General features: G+C 44.9%; 1 protein-coding gene across 2 annotated transcripts in view; it reads left to right on the top strand.

Annotated features, from left to right (window-relative positions):
- The window catches only part of clcn6 (chloride channel 6), an 80,825-nt gene that overhangs the window by 49,907 nt on the left and 17,719 nt on the right, over positions 1 to 13,199 (top strand). For both annotated transcript variants that reach the window (XM_072478181.1, XM_072478182.1), the window contains 4 exons: positions 400 to 586; positions 4,365 to 4,522; positions 6,941 to 7,097; positions 12,500 to 12,607. In XM_072478181.1, the coding sequence (XP_072334282.1) occupies positions 400 to 586; positions 4,365 to 4,522; positions 6,941 to 7,097; positions 12,500 to 12,607 (610 nt within the window). The remainder of the gene's footprint in view (positions 1 to 399; positions 587 to 4,364; positions 4,523 to 6,940; positions 7,098 to 12,499; positions 12,608 to 13,199) is intronic.

Raw genomic sequence — 13,199 nt, 5'->3', positions numbered from 1 at the left:
ACAGAACTTTCCTTCTTTGACACTAATTCCTTCATCTTGACTGAATCTCTCTGGTTTGCACCTTATTGCAATTCATTACTTCAGCATTTAAATGGCTTGATAATTTTAATGCTGGAGAGTTCAATAATGCAGAGACATAGACTCTTCTCCAGTGGTAACTGATACCTTCGGGAATTTGATAGTTGGCCGCTGAGTACTAAGTAGTTGTTGTATCGAGTGGTGATTTCCAGCTTTAGGTCAAAAATTGTTCCACAGTTCAATTCCAGGCAAAGAGTAAGGGTTGAAGCTTTGCACCGGCTCGAGGCTGGTCAATCGGTGAAGCTGAGGAGAACACATTGTAGAATTACCTGAAATCAAATCTCAAAGACTGGAGTTTGTTATATTTATGTTCAATCCTAGACTGACGGCCAGTGATATCATGGAGCCAAATCTAACCTATGTCTATCCTCACACCCGGATCCAATCATTGGTCAGCATTTTGCGCACCACAGCACATCATGCATACCCCGTCGTCACGGAGAACAGAGGGAATGAGAAGGAGTTCATGAAGGGAAACATCCTTATCAGCAACAACATTAAGTTTAAGGTAAATCTATGCCAGTGTGTTATCAATACTGCAGAACCACGCTTGTGCCAGTGATACCATCAGAAACTAAGATGCTATGAACCCCCATCAGCTAGTCAGAGTATGTTCCTGAGCGTGTCTGTGAGACAAGGACTAGGGTTCTCTTTCATTGTGGGGTGGCAGTGGGAAGATGAAGATGATCTGGGTATGGGGAAAGGGCCATGCCAGGTGGCACGGTAGCGTAGTGGTTAGCACTGTTGCTTCACAGCGCCAGGGTCCCAGGTTTGACTCCAGAGTCTGCACATTTTCCGTGTCTGCGTGGGTTTCCTCTGGGTGCTCCGGTTTCCTCCCACAAGTCCTGAAAGACGCGCTGTTAGGTGAATTGGACATTCTGAATGTTCTCTCCGTGTACCCGAACAGGCGCCGGAGTGTGGCGACTTGGGGATTTTCACAGTAACTTCATTGCAGTGTAAGCCTACTTGTGACAATAAAAAAGATAATATTATCTGGTTAGATTTTAGCTTGTCCTTGTGAAGAGCTGACTGATGCAATGGGTCAAATCATTCCTTTGTGTTGTGGAATAATTAAGAAAATGAAGAAGTCGCTTGCATTTATAATGCACCTTTCACAACCTCTGGCATCCTCAAGCACTTTGCAGCCAGTGAAGTACTTTTAGAATTACTATTGTAATGTGAGAAAAGCGCAGAAACCTCCCCCAAACAGTGGTAAGAAAGTTATCAAATGATCTGTTTCAGTGCGGTAGTGGGATAAATATTTATTCCAAATTAGTTATCATTAGCCACAAGATATGACAAAACAGTGGTTAAACTGTACTAACACAGAAGTGGCTGGTAACTGAGTTGTAGTCGGATCCTGACTGCACATGCTAGCATATGCTGCCAGGATAAAGCCTATGGTGTGTCAGTGGCGTTTTACACTAACCTGTGTTTCAAATTCTCTGCAGTTGTGGCAACAACCACCAGAGTGCGCTTGTGATCCAATCTGACCAAGCTATTCCAACCTTCCCTGCAATGAAATTCACACTTCAGCAATTACTTGCACTTTACGTCTGACAGTGTGATCATTCTTTTCGGCTACATATTATTTTGTTTTCTATGGCATTTTTGTTAAATGTTAATGAGAAGCTGTGAGTTTTATAATGACTGATGTGATGCTCAGTCTTCTAACTGCCTTATCATAGACTTTTTCAGCACTTGCATCTTGCATGATTCTCCCAGTGAGCCCCAACATCCCATCTTTTAGAAAGTGCCTCTCCTTGCCTTGAGGTTTAAATAGACCGTGATCAATGTGCCCAGAAAGTGAACAGTAAACCCTGTCTGATAGCTTTGCAGCTGGACTTACTTTCTGGATAAATAGGGTTGCATTTCAGTTATAAGGAGCATTTGCAATGTGGCTGGATGTGTATTGACAGGTATATATTTACCTATTAATGGATACATGTTTTCACCCTCCCAGCACCGTGAATGAAGCTAATCTTTCATAAATAGTGTTTTAGTAGAATTTCCTCCAGCTAAGTATTTCTTCAGTGGTTTCAAATAAATGAATTATTTAGTTTCTGACACTTGCAAAGAGACCATTTGATTTGAATATTCGTAGTGAAATCGCAACTCTAATAAAATAAGAATGAACCTTCGGAAGACTTGTACCTAAACAATCACGAGGCATTATTTCAGTTTGTTTCTCAATCTCTAGCCTGACACTAACAAAACTTGAAATGTTACTTCAAAAAAAATTTCTTTTTAAAAAAAAAACCAATTAAAGGGCAATTTAGCGTGGTCAATCCACTTAACCTGGGTTGTGGGGGTGAGATCCACACAGACACGGGGAGAATGTGAAAACTCCACAAGGCAGTCTTACATTTCAGTAGCATCTTCCACCACCTCCAAATGTTTCAAAGCGTTTTGCAGGCACGCACCCGAGTGCTTTTAAACTGCAGTCACTGTTGCAGTTTAGGAAATGTGGTAGTCAATCTGCACAAAATCCCACAAACATGCTCTCACCATGACAGACCATTTGTTTTTAGTGATGTTGGTTGAGATGTGGATATTGTCCAGGGCACTTTGGAAAGCTCGCTGCTTTATTTTGAAAGTGGCCACAGGATCTTTTGTGCAAGCCGAAGAGAGTTTAACATTTTGCCTGAAAGACAGAAACTAGGCAGCAGTCCCTTAGAAGCACTCAGAAGCAGCTTGGGATATGTGCTCAAGTTTCTGGAGTGGAATGTGAATCCATCACCACCTTACTCGGGTATCTGTGCTGCCCACTCAGCCATGGCTGCAGGCGGGTTCTGGACTGTATTGGACATGGGTTTAGAGGTACAACCACTGGAGCCACAACTAGACCAAAACACCTAATTTTTGTCATAGATTACCTTTCTTGCAATAAAACATGCTGGGAATTTCACACCTGAGGGAACAGGGCAAAACTCAATTGAAAACGTGTTCTAAAAGGTAGGTTTGGAGGCAGCTTTTAAAGCCCGCAGAGTTTTGGGAGAGGTGAGCAGGGAGCTGAATGACAGCAATACATTCAAGGTCCTTGGAAAAGAAAGGGAGGCTGGAAATGGGACAGTAATTTAAAACAATGCCAGGCCAGATGGGGCTTTTCGGGAAGAGTTGTTATTGTGCCCAAGCAAAGAGCACCAACAGCAAAACAAAATCAATTGGCTGCTCTTGTTTAGACGTTTACATTCCCTTTTAATTTGCTTGCTGTCGTGGTTCAGCCATCACTACTGCGTGTGTTGACTTAGAGAGGTCGACAATTTAAAAATTCTTATCTTCGTGTTTCAATCCTTTCATGACTTTTCCTCTTCCTTTCTGTACTTGCTATTTAACGGCATTCCCTTCCCTGAATCTCACTTCATCAACATTCTGGGAGTTACCATTGACTGTACCAGCCATATAAATATATGTAGCTCCAAGAGTAGCTTAGAAATCTGTGATGAGTAACTCACCGCCTGATTACCTAAGACCTGTCCACCATCTAGAAGGCACAAGTTAATATTGTGATGGAATACTTTCCACTTGCCTGGGTGAGTACAGTTCCAACTTAAGCTTGACACCACACAAAACAAAGTAGCCGGCTTGATTGGCACCCCATATACCACCGTAAAATTCACTCCCTCCATCACCAACATAGTGGGAACACCACCACCTATGGGTTCCCCTCCAGTCACAGACCATTCTGCTGTGGAAATATAACAGTTTTTTTTAATTGTAACTGGTGGAAAAATCCTGGAACTCCCTGACAGTACCTACACCACGTGAACTGTAGTGACTCGAGAAGGTGGCTCACCACCACTTTCTCAAGGGCAATTAGAGATGCACAGTAAATGTTACCCTTGCTAGCAATGCTTTCATCCATGAATAATTTTTCTTAAAAACCTGCTCCAGCCCTACAACCCTCTGAGATCACTGCACTCTTCCAATTCTGGCCTTTCTGTGCCATTGTCTGTGCCTTTAGATTCTTCCAGGCCTTTATGCCTGCAAATTCCTCTGTAAACCTTTGTCTTGCCTTCTTTAAGAAACTTCTTAATACCTGCCTCTGACAGTGGTTTTGATCACCTGTCCTGATGTCGTCTTATGTGGCTCGGTGTGAAATTTTATTTGATACTGCTCATGTGACATGTCTTGAGATGTTTTCCCAGAACTATAGATTGTTAAATATATGCTGCAGCTTGAAATGACCAAATTCAAACCTGCAGCATGGTTGGGATTTGAGGCTTCTGGTGACGTTGCTGTTCCTCTGTGTGTTGGGGCTCACGGTTTTTTTTCTTCTGGTGCAGAAATCAAGTATTCTGACTCGAGCCGGGGAACAGCACAAGCGGAGCCAGTCGATGAAATCCTATCCATCCAGTGAGCTGAGGAACATGTGCGATGAACTGGTGACAACTGAGGTTGCTGAGAACGGAGAGGACATGTTGCAGCAGATGCTTGAGCGCAGGTTGGTGCATGCATGGTCATTCCCTCGGCTTCACCCAGTCAGTGAATTCCTTTAGTGGCCGCTTGCTCACCGCTTGACCTGCAGGTTATTTTAACACTTTGACCAGTGGCCTGCCAATTGGTGCCCTGTTGGTCAGTGTGGTGACGGACGTCCGTTATTGCATTTTATTGAGTCAGCAGCTGCTGATACTGAAGCTAAATCAGCACTGGGTGAGCAAGCAGCTTGTCCATTGGGAGCACATCATAGCATTCTGGTTTTGTTATTCAACTAATAATCCAGTGGCCTGGAGTCATGATAGAGAACCATGACTTCAGATCCTACCAGCATGATCCACAGCATCTTAGGAATTTATATTAAATCAGTCAAGAGAATCAGGAATAAAAAGATAAAAATAATGGCAACCATGAAACGTCAGATGGTTTGCTAATGCCCTCCAGAATAGGAAATCTGTTGTTACACGGCTTGGCTTGATAATGACTCCAACCCATGACGATGTGGCCAATCCATAACTGCCCTCTGAAATGGCCTAGCAACCCATTCAAGTTGTATTCAGCTGGGGCAAAAATGTCAGCCTTCTTTGCAAAACCTGCAACAAATAAATTAATAAAAATAACCGGGGTAATTCCTGGTAAAATAAATTTCCCTATTTTCTGCTCCATCTCAGTAAGAGACTGAATAGCCTGGCTTTAATACATCTGATCCTTTTCCTGCCCTCTCCTCATTCCAAGGAATTGCACAAGAGAATTATGTGACTTTAATCCAACCTATTGATATTTGGGGCTGATCCTTGGACCTATTATAGTAACTGGCAAAACATAATTGGCCTCAAGCTTACAGCATGCAGGACTCTTTTCTGAAAGTGCAGCACATGGAATAGCCCCAGAGCTGGTGAAGCAGGTGCTGTAACGGTTACAGTGTGTAACGTTGTCCGTTGCGCGATGTAATGCTGTCCGTTGCGCGCTGTAATCTGGGTGATGGCTGTTACTGGAATATTGGGTGCAGCAACGTTGAGGGATGGTGTAAGTGAGAAATGCTGGTGAGCCTTCATCCTGAGTGATGAGAAGCTGACCTCGGTACCAAGTAGTTAACTGATGGGGTAAGTGATCAACCTGCAATGAACCTGTGTCAATTTTACTGCGGCTAAAATAATTTTAGAAAATATTTAAAGAAATTTTATTTAATTTCTGCATCTTTAGTGGATTGAAGGAAGTGTTTGCACCTGGGCTATATTGGGATTTGTACAGAATGTGTTTTGGAGTCATGGAACTCCAACTGGTGCTTGAATTTTAAATGTGCACATTGAGATACTTTTAATCCATCATCTTGTCCACATTCATTTTGGTTGTGCACACATTTTAGGTGGTTTGCAAATGTGATGTTGTTACGACCCACTGGGCTAGTGTGTGGTCAATTCCAGCCCCACTTGACCCGGAGTCTCAACACGATTGAAATTGACAAATAATCCTTAGAAAAACACCCAAAGTCTTTGTCTCTTAGCTGACCAATAACTACAGTCACCAAGTTTGTAAATTTAAACACAATTAATATTACTGATGAAAATAACTATAATTAAATATGCAGCAAATACAACAGGTTAACTGTAATCTCATTCCTGGGCGGCACGGTGACACAGTGGTTAGCACTGCTCTCACGGCGATGAGGACCCGGGTTCTCCCCGTGTCTGCGAGGGTCTCACCCCCACAACCCAAAGATGTACGGTTCGGTGAATTGGCCACACTAAATTGCCCCTCATTGGGTACTCTAAATTTATTTTAGAAAAAAGAAAAACAACTATTATATCATTCCTAATCCCTCTTTTTTTAATGTTTTTGTTTTATAAATTTTAGAGTACCCAATTCTTTTTTTTTCCAATTAAAGGGTAATTTAGTGTGGCCAATCCACCTACCCTGCACATTTTTGGGTTGTGGGGGTGAGACCCATGCAGACATGGGGAGAATGTGCAAACTCCACACGAGTCGTGATCGAACCTCGGCGGCGTGAGGCAGCAGTGCTAACCACTGCGCCACCGTGCCGCCCCCAATCACTCCTTTTTAACTCGTCTCACCCTCTATATATCTCACACGCACAAGACAGACAAACACAGAGGGGGAAAAGGGGGTGTAAATAATGATAAAAGTAAAAGGATAAAGTCTTTGTTTCAGGTAGTTGTCTTCCGGCACGTCTTCCTTCAGTCTAGGCTTTCAGTTCAAAGTTTCTGCTTTCTGTCTGTGATAGTTTTACTGTAGATTCCTCCAGGTTCTCTGCAGGTTTAGAAATACTGCAGCTCTGCGGCTATTCTGGAGAGAGAGAGAGAGTGAGAGTGAGAGAATGAATAAAGGAATGGACAGGAAGGGCCCTTCCTGAACACTGTTGTGCACTTATGCTGACTCAATTACTGTTGGTCATCTTGTTGTACAGACATGTGCCCTATCCAAATCTATACCCTGACCAATCTCCCAGTGAAGAATGGACAATGGAGGAGCGCTTTCGACCGTTAACGTTTCATGGTCTTATTCTGCGATCGCAGCTAGTTACATTGCTTGTGCGCGGGGTTTGCTACTCGGAAACCCAGTCGGTAAGTGTTTTAAACACCTTTCCCTTTCTCATTATTTCTTAAAATCCAGCAAATGCTTTTTATTATACATGGTGATTTTTTGTGCTGATCAAAGAGATAAATATTTTGCCTGGTAATGGGACGACTCCCAGTGTTAGATGTCAAAACATGCCCTGGGCAGTACAACATTGGTTAGGTACAGGGTGAACTCATTCATTTGGTCTGGCAGGATCGATCTGTGGAGAGAGAAACTGGAGTCAGGGTTTCAGGTCTGTGACCTGAATATTTTCAGTATTTTCTGTGTTTATTTCAGATTTCCAGCATCTGCCTTATTTTTCTATGTCATGTTCATTTGGAATTGTATTGAGACAGCCCTACTTATTTTGTGAACCGTACTGCTGAGTACATTGAGAACCCCACAGAATTCACTAACAGGACTCCTTTTGAACTGTAAACAGTGATCTTAGTGACTGACTTGAATAATGGGGGGGGGGGGGGGGGGGGAGAATGTCAGGCAGTCTTGACTTGATATTCGAGAATGACTCAGACAACGGACAGGAAATGGAAGTCATGACGTCTTTGAGAAACTACGACCACAGGATAGTCAAATTCAAGCTTGTCTGGGATTCAGAAACCAAGCACCAGGAGGGGGGTGGAGGGGACGGACGACTCCCAGCACGCGCCCACCGATGCCTGGATGTGCCCATGTAAGGATTGGATGGCAATTGCCTAGGAAGCGATTGCACTGTACTGGGCATCATCCGATAATTGAGATTTGAACTTGCAATAATACTGAGTATCGTACAGCAATAGTTACCCAGAAATTGTGAGAAGAATTAACCCCCACCCCCGGGACTTCACCCAACCTCCCCACTCCAGGCCCGACCTGACTCGACCCACCTTGCCCTTCCTCGCTGCCCAAATGCCCCACCCTGACTGAGACACCCCGACGGATCGAAACCGGTTCCCGTGCTTGACAATATCCACCCTTCCGACTGACTGACGCCCTCCTGAGTGGCGAACAGTCTACTCCCGACTGCCTGGCACCCCGCACCACCTCCACCCTCCCGACTGGTTGATACCACCAACACCCCTCGACCAGCCAAACCCCTCCGCCCCACACCTCCCTCAGTTGGCTGAAAACTGAGCTTGATTTCATGGTGCACTGCAACAGGTCTAGGGAAAACCACTGTGAAGAAAGAAAAATATAACTTCATAAAAGAGCGGGAGAAATCTGTTTTCTGTTATATTTCCATTCTTTGGGAAACTGTGAATTTACCAGGAGAAGTAGGATAAGATTGAGGGACAGGCAATGCATCTGAGAACACCAGTATATACCAGGCCTGACCAAGTGGGAGTAAAGGGAATGGAAGTAACATCAAAGTAGCAATCAAAAATCCTTTAAACCAAATAGTTGGGGTATTGACGGGTAGATAATTGGATCTCGGAAAGCTCTGTTCGTAAGGAAGATGGCCAGGCGACAGGAAGGTGCAGGCGCAGAAATATAGAGACATACATAGGCTGGATATCAAGCAAAGTCAGACAGGGCCATGAAGAAATACCAGATTTGCAGTAACATATTTGGGTGGTAGAAGCATTACAAATAAAATCATGTAATTGTTGAAGGTTTTGCATTGTTGAGGTTTAACGTAATATATCAGAAATATGGCTGAATCCAAAGTGCATTTTTGAATATAATTGGTTGAATCTTGTTCAGAAAAGGAGGAGATGTAGATTGTATCAGGAATTCCTGGGAGGGAAGTGAAGTTGATCCTGTGGAAGATAAAAAACCACTCCATGAACTAATCTGGTTTATCTTGTTGGTGTATGCAACCCAAAGCTTAGTCCTTCGTTACCAAGACCAAGTGGAAAGGGTGATTTGTCCTCCGAGGAGATGAGCTTTTAAGAGAAGGGAGTTATGTTAATGGGCAACTTCAATTAACCACGTGCATTTTTATAAAGCCCAAATAGTTGAGAATTGGTAAATGATAATGCATGACTGCTTCATGATCCATGTGTCAGGGAGCCAGGAGAGGCAGCTGATCTTGACTTGATATTCGAGAATGACTCAGGAAATGGAGGTCGTGACATCTTTGAGAAACAACGACCACAGGATAGTCAAATTCAAGATTGTCTGGGATTCAGAAACCAAGCACCAGGAGCCAGGTATATAAATTTAAAAGGGTCAATTCCAAATAAACATGGAACTAAAACAAGTGTATTCATTGGGGAGAGTGATACAACAGCAGACCAGTGGATGACAAGTGTAACATCTTGAATGGAATAATGTTCCGCAAGAGGCTGGTTTAGCACAGGGCTAAATCGCTGGCTTTTAAAGCAGACCAAGGCAGGCCAGCAGCACGGTTCAATTCCCGTACCTGCCTCCCCGAACAGATGACGGAATGTGGCGACTCTGGTCTTTTCCCCGTAACTTCATTTGAAGCCTACTTGTGACAATAAGCGATTTTCATTTCATTTGATGCAGCAAAATTACAAACTTTAAAAAAAAAATTTAGAATACCCAATTCATTTTTTCCAATTAAGGGGCAAATTAGCGTGGCCAATCCACCTACCCTGCATATCTTTGGGTTGTGGGGGCGAAACCCACACAAACACGGGGAGAATGTGCAAACTCCACACGGACTGTGACCCGGAGCCAGGATCGAACTGGGGACTGAGGCAGCAATGCCAACCACTGCGCCACCGTGCTGCCTTAGCAAAATTACAAACCTAACGGGGGTACACACTTCATGAATGGCATTGCAATAGTGCACAGAGAGCTTATTGGATTTAACGTGTTCAGCTAGTTCAGCATGGCAGTCAGAAAATCTGAGATAATGCTGAATGATGTAGCCAACACTGAGTATGCCAGAGGGAATCCTGATCCAATGTACAGGACTGCACCTAGTGTTTAAGTCTGGTCACTGAGATGCAAGGTAAACATTGAAGGACTGTGGAAAATGCAGACAAAGACAGAGGCTGATCGTCAAGGTCCCAGGTCAGAGATGAGGATAAACATGTATTTTGAGCCATGTAACAAGGGTTTTGAGAAAGATACAAGACAGTAAATAGCACGGGAATGCTAAATATTGAATATCACGGACATCCGGTGGCGGTTATGAATGAGTGAGTCGCACATTTCGTGGCTCCCACTCTGGTCGGACTTTTGGACCTTTCCCCCGGACTTTTTTCCGGTTTTAAATGGCAAATTCAAAGGCTGAGGCAAACCTTGGAGACCTTGGGCGAGCGCCGTTCAGCACTGGTCAGGGGCCGGGGGTCTCCCAGGGGGTAGGAGGCCCCCAGCCGAATGCCCTTTGGGCAGGGTGGTGCCCTGGCACTGCTGGTGCCAGCCTGGTACCCTGGCAGCGCCACCTGGGTGCCTGCCATGGCCAAGGTGCCAAGCTGCTATTTTTTGTGTGTGCGCTGGGAGTGCCCTGTGTGGGTGTTGGGTAGGTGCGGGGGAGGAAAGGATGCTTCACTCCAGGAGTGATTTCACTGACAATGAGGGACCTTTTATATTGAAACAAATTTATTATTAACCCAGAAGTTACCCCATTAACAAAAAAAAAAAGGGCAGCACGGTAGCATTGTGGATAGCACAAATGCTTCACAGCTCCAGGGTTCCAGGTTCGATTCCGGCTTGGGTCACTGTCTGTGCGGAGTCTGCACATCCTCCCCGTGTGTGCGAGGGTTTCCTCCGGGTGCTCCGGTTTCCTCCCACAGTCCAAAGATGTGCAGGTTAGGTGGATTGGCCATGCTAAATTGCCCATAGTGTCCAAAATTGCCCTTCGTGTTGGGTGGGGTTGCTGGGTTATGGGGATAGGGTGGAGGTGTGGACCTTGGGTAGGGTGCTCTTTCCAAGAGCCGGTTACTGGATAGGGCAAGACTACCACTGGATGAAGTCAGACGGAAATGGGAGGACGAACTGGGGATGGAAGTGGGTTGGGGACCCGGGAGCGAAGCACTCAGCAAGGCTAACTCCATGTTCTCCTGCGCAAGGCTCAGCCTCATGCAGTTCAAAGTGGTGCACAGAGTGCACCTAACCAGAACCCGAATGATCAGGTTCTTCCCGGATGAGGATAAATGCGAACGGTGCAGGGAGGTCCGGCCAACGATGCCCACATGTTCTGGGCTTGCCCCAGACATGAAGGGTCCTGGACAGCCTTCTTCGAGGCGATGTCCAAGGTTGTGTCACTGCCTGAGAGTGGCAGTCTTTGGGGTATCAGAACAGCCAGACATACATATGGGGAAGGGAACAGAAGCCCCTGCTTTTGCTTCCTTAATCGCACTGTTGCTAACTTTCTGGTTGGTTCAATTGCTCTGTTTTATTACCTTTGCTCTCGAGTTGCCAGGTATCGCTACTCATGCACAAATTCTACGCCTAAGCTACTTCTACAACTAACAGGCCTATACTTAACTTCGGACTGATCCACCAGGTCAGGGGAACAAATGGCCTTTCGTTCGGGTTCTGAGCCCGCGGGATTCGAAGTTGGTACGGATTGGTAGCTAGGAGCGCCTATCTCGTAGCGAGCGTTGAATTAAGACTTGCTTCTTTCGGTGTTCTGGACATGTCCGAAGCTTAGGGATTTTGGCAGGGGTTTGCAGATGTCATGTCCACGATGTTTAAAACAAGGGTGGCACTGAGTCCAGAGGTGGCGATTTTCGGGGTGTCGGAAGGCCCAGGAATCCAGGAGGAGAAAGAGGCAGACGTTCTGGCCTTTGCTTCCCTGGTAGCCCGGAGACGGATGCTATTAACTTGTAGGAACTCAAAGCCTCCGAAGTCAGAGACCTGGCTATCGGACGTGGCTAGCTTTCTCTGTTTGGAGAAAATCAAGTTCGCCTTCAGAGGGTCACTGTTAGGGTTCGCCCGGAGGTGGCAACCGTTCGTCGACTTCTTTGCGGAAAATTAATCGTCAGCAGAAGGGGGGAGGGGGAGGGGGGGATGGGTTAATTTAGCTTAGAGTAGGGGGTTAATAAAGGTGGGACCTGTAAGGGAGGGTGACGGCTTTTGCACTATGTTTATAGTTTCATGTACATTGTTTATTTTGTTGTTGTTACAATACCAAAAATACCTCAATAAAATGTTTATTTTTTTAAAAAAGTATCATTCTGTAAAATTGAAAAACGGCAATAAAAATATTTTTTTAAAAGACAAGAAGACACAACCTCAAACTAAGAGCAGGTAAATTTAGGACCCACACTGGGATTATTTTCATACCAAATGAACTCCTGGGCTGTGTGGGGGAGTGGGAAACACTAGATTCATTCGAGGAACAATTAGATGTAGCATTCAGGCTGAAAGTGAATCATTTGCGTGGATGACCCAAGATGTGCTGAATACCCCCCTAATCTGGAATTACCTTGTTTTTGTTGTTTCCCTTTTTACCATTTGTCACATAAGTAATTGCCTCACTCTGTTTCAGAGTTCGATACAACCACGGCTGTCCTATTCTGAGATGACTGAAGATTATCCGCGATACCCTGACGTTCATGATCTTGACCTGACCCTCCTGAATCCACGCTTGATTGTGGTAAGCGATTTGTTGGGGCCGCAGGTGCAAGTGGATTTGGGGGCTAGTAACTGCTTGTGACCTGGTTGATCAGTTTTGTGTGGACAGTGCACAGAGAGCTTGGTCTATTGTGGAGTGAGGAGTGGGTTTGTGTGGAGCAGCAAATGTTGAATGTTTCCCCTCCCATTGCCAGTCCCGTTGGTTTTCATAATCTGTTATTGGCCACTGGGGGGCCCTAGAGTCTTAATCGAGCTGCTCAGCATAAACCCGAAGTGGCTGCCTCGTACCAGGCATTAATTATTAGGCATTCCTGCAGGGGTTTGTACTTTACTAACTTCATTTTTATTTTATTTGGTTGTCTTTGTTGAACATTTATGCTGTAAAATTGGGTTCACCGTACATTGTCAGATATTTTTTAAAAAAAAATTTAGAGCACCCAATTCATTTTTTCCAATTAAGGGGCAATTTAGCGTGGCCAATCCATCTAACCTGCACATCTTTGGGTTGTGGGGGTGAAACCCACGCAAACACAGGGAGAATGTGCAAACTCCACAAGGACAGTGACTCAGAGCCGGGATCGAACCTGGGACCTCGGTGCCGTGAGGCAGCAGTG

Source organism: Scyliorhinus torazame, chromosome 16 (assembly GCF_047496885.1).
Source record: "Scyliorhinus torazame isolate Kashiwa2021f chromosome 16, sScyTor2.1, whole genome shotgun sequence".
NCBI lineage: Eukaryota > Metazoa > Chordata > Chondrichthyes > Carcharhiniformes > Scyliorhinidae > Scyliorhinus > Scyliorhinus torazame.
The sequence above is the reverse complement of the archived record's forward strand: the minus strand, read 5'-3'. Positions and strand labels throughout refer to the sequence as shown.